Below are 3203 nucleotides of genomic sequence, written 5' to 3' on the forward strand. Positions count from 1 at the left end.
GCGCATGCAGCGCATTCACGACCTTCACGTGAACATGAAGGCACAACAGGAGTTCTCAGAGTTGGTCTACGTCGACTTCAGAGAGAACTCCCTTGCGACAGATACGCTCGCTGGGGAGGAGAAGACGGAGATGGAAGACCGAGTAGGGCGGTGTCAGAGCGCTGTAGGTTTCGATGTTGAATCGGTGACATTATATGTGGAGTGTCATAATATAGATGAAAATACAAGATAAATAGAGAGTCTATGACACTCCTGATTATATTACGCGCCCATACTGATTAATTGTATAATGTTGCCGAGAACTGATGAATTGTTGCTGCTGATTACTAGCTTGATTGCCGGAGGAACCTGGTGATGCGAGTTGGTGCATAAATCAACCTCATTACCTCAGTTTAAAAATAAGGTTAAATAATAAGTTGGCCGTATAAAGCAACCCTTCCTCTCAATTTTACATAATACATTATTTGGTGTATATGTATATATAATATATATGCTTCGATTTGCATCTTATTTCATTTAGGTACGTCTGCACACGTGCAGTATTCACTATTTTACAATCGGCTTTCAGAATTCACGATCGGATGGCACTAAACGGGAGTCCTACGGTACGGACGCCGCCACCGCCGCTAGGGGCAGCACCTATCCGCAGACGTCGCGGCGTTCGACGGGCAATGCGTGCGTCGACGATTGTAACTGTACGGTGTGCTTATGCTGCCTGAAAATACGATTCAAACCAAAATGCTGCTGCTGAGGCTACGCTAGTGCACAGCAAGGAGCCACATAATATATAATAAGTAATATATGTAATAAATAATTATTAGTGTTAAATATTCGGAAATATAGCTATTAATTTGGCCTAGTTAACCCCGGTTTAGTGCGCTGCTAAAATAACACATCAACTTTATTAATCGTTAAATAATTAATGCGACGCGAGGGTCGTTCATTTTGTGCACACATGATCATGCGCGATTTCAACAGCATTCTACATACAATACAGAATTCGTGTTTGCGAGCACCTCACGTATACGAATTGACAGTACTTGTTTACTGAAACCAGCTTGGGTTCCCCATCAAACCAGCTTGGGTTTGGCTGCATGCGACCCACGCATGATATATAACAACGTCTTATATCATAGGAAAGTAGCGCAATTAGACACGCGGGATGAGTTTGAGTACATGTGCGGAAATGAACATCGAGTCATGTCGCAGGAGCCGATGGACTAAACGTGACAAACAGGAAATTAGCTGATGGTAATGTGTGGTAATGCACTGTCCGTGTAACACCAGAGGCCCCTAATTATTTACTACCGTGGGTGTTATAACTAACCTTCACGTTAATGCATGAAATACGGATATTTATTATTACATATACACTCACTCACACACACACACACACACACACACACACACACACACACACACATACACACACACGCACGTGTATAGTGTCCAGTGGCACATACATCCGTGGCGGATATCGGCGCGTAATAACGTCCTATGCTATCAGGAAGCCTTCCTGTGTGCGCCACTGGTGCCAGCCGCGGAACTTCCAGATTTAGTACGTGCTTTGCTTTGCGTTGGCCGCACGCGCTTCCCTAAGAGTTACTCTTCCGAAATACCAACGTGCGGTCGTGGAACCCCCCAGGAGCAAAGATAGTGCAGAACATTAGTTCATCAAACAGCTATACTATACTATAGCTACATACTATATACTATACTGTAGCTATGTACTATACTATAGCTGTACTATACTATAGCTGTACTATACTATAGCTTTACTATGCGTGTGAATCATCGCGTTCACATCACTTGACGCCGACGTGCGTGGTTAAGGGACGCCGACACGGCAAGAGACCGTCACGTGGGTGCGGCGGTGACGTCACCGCGGCGGCGACATGGCGGCGGACGCTATCGGCACGGCATTGACCGTCATCGACCTGTGCAGAAGCATTTACGCGATCACGGAGGAATGCAGAAACTACAAGAAGAAGTGCAATGAGCTTCAGCAGAGGGTGAGAGGCATCGAAGGTCCGATAGTTGAGCTGCAGAAGAGAGAAGACCTCGATAAGAATCTCTTCCAGGCGCCGCTGAACAAGCTAGCCGACACGCTGCGAGGTATCGTGTGTAGCCGCTATCATAATATTCACGATCTCATCTTCCGATTTATCAAAGGTTTACCATTATATCAATATTCCTATAACGAAATAAAAAATTAGAATTTCATCCCGCAGTGTGATATTACGAACTTTATTTTGGTCTGGTATGCAGAAGCAATATGTTAAGTGAGTTTGGTGAGCTCGATGTATAGAGGCCACTATTATAATATTTTATTAAACTTGCTTTATTACTTCAAAGTTCTTATAACTATGTGAAATATTATAATTTTATATTACTTACTTTGTTTTTGGTCTGGTATGCAGAAGCAAGCGCGTTTGTCGAGAAGCTGCAAGGAATGAGTAATTTTCAAAGAGTGCGCAAAGCAAATTCGCTCAAGTGAGTTTTTAGTTTTATCTCAAATCGCGTCAATTCTATTACAAATATCTTAAAATTCCCCTTCCCTATCTCATCGCCATCTCTTTCTCTCTCTCTCTCTCTCTCTCTCTCTCTTTCTCTCTCTTTCTCTCTCAGCTCTCTCGCTCTCTCAAATTCCCCCCTCTCTCTCTCTCTCGCTTTCTCGCGCTCTCTCTTTCTTTCTTTCTCTCTCTCTCTCTCTCTCTCTATAATATATATATATTGTAGACGCTAGCTTGCGCTACGATGTGATATTCTGTAATAGACTACTGAGAGAGATACGAGAAGACAAGAAGTAACGTACGGCTCTATACGGCTCTATACGGCTCTATACGGCTCTATATCTCGCTATATTGTCGCTGTCCGGCATCAGCTGCTTCCTGTCGGTCCTTGCGTGTAGCTGAATCGCGCGTGTTTCTGCGTCATCCCTGCTTCTCCCATAGCCAGGTCGTACAATTGCGAATGTTCCGGCTCTATAATGCGCTATCTGCAGCTGCATATTACTGTCCCTATGCATTTCCATACATTTTGCGCGTATGGCGAAAAATTGCATAACGAATGTCACAATCAATGCGGAATCTGCCAAGCATGTCAATGTTCCTTTCTTCCTTCTCCCTCTTCTTCTTCTTCTTCTTCTTCTTCTTCTTCTTCTTCTTCTTCTTCTTCTTCTTCTTCTTCTTCTTCTTTATCTT

At 43.7% G+C, this 3203-nt stretch overlaps 1 protein-coding gene across 1 annotated transcript in view; it reads left to right on the forward strand.

Annotated features, from left to right (window-relative positions):
• LOC106815429 overlaps positions 1 to 812 on the forward strand; it is a 1646-nt gene extending 834 nt beyond the window's left edge. The window contains exons 2-3 of the mRNA XM_014819888.1: positions 1 to 163; positions 569 to 812. The exon at positions 1 to 163 is cut by the window's left edge and continues 81 nt beyond it. Of these exons, the coding sequence (XP_014675374.1) occupies positions 1 to 163; positions 569 to 751 (346 nt within the window). The 3' untranslated portion in view covers positions 752 to 812. The remainder of the gene's footprint in view (positions 164 to 568) is intronic.
• The last annotated feature ends 2391 nt before the right edge of the window (positions 813 to 3203 follow it).

This window comes from Priapulus caudatus, unplaced genomic scaffold (genome assembly GCF_000485595.1).
Source record: "Priapulus caudatus unplaced genomic scaffold, Priapulus_caudatus-5.0.1 Scaffold1112, whole genome shotgun sequence".
In the NCBI taxonomy this organism is placed as follows: Eukaryota; Metazoa; Priapulida; class Priapulimorpha; order Priapulimorphida; family Priapulidae; genus Priapulus; species Priapulus caudatus.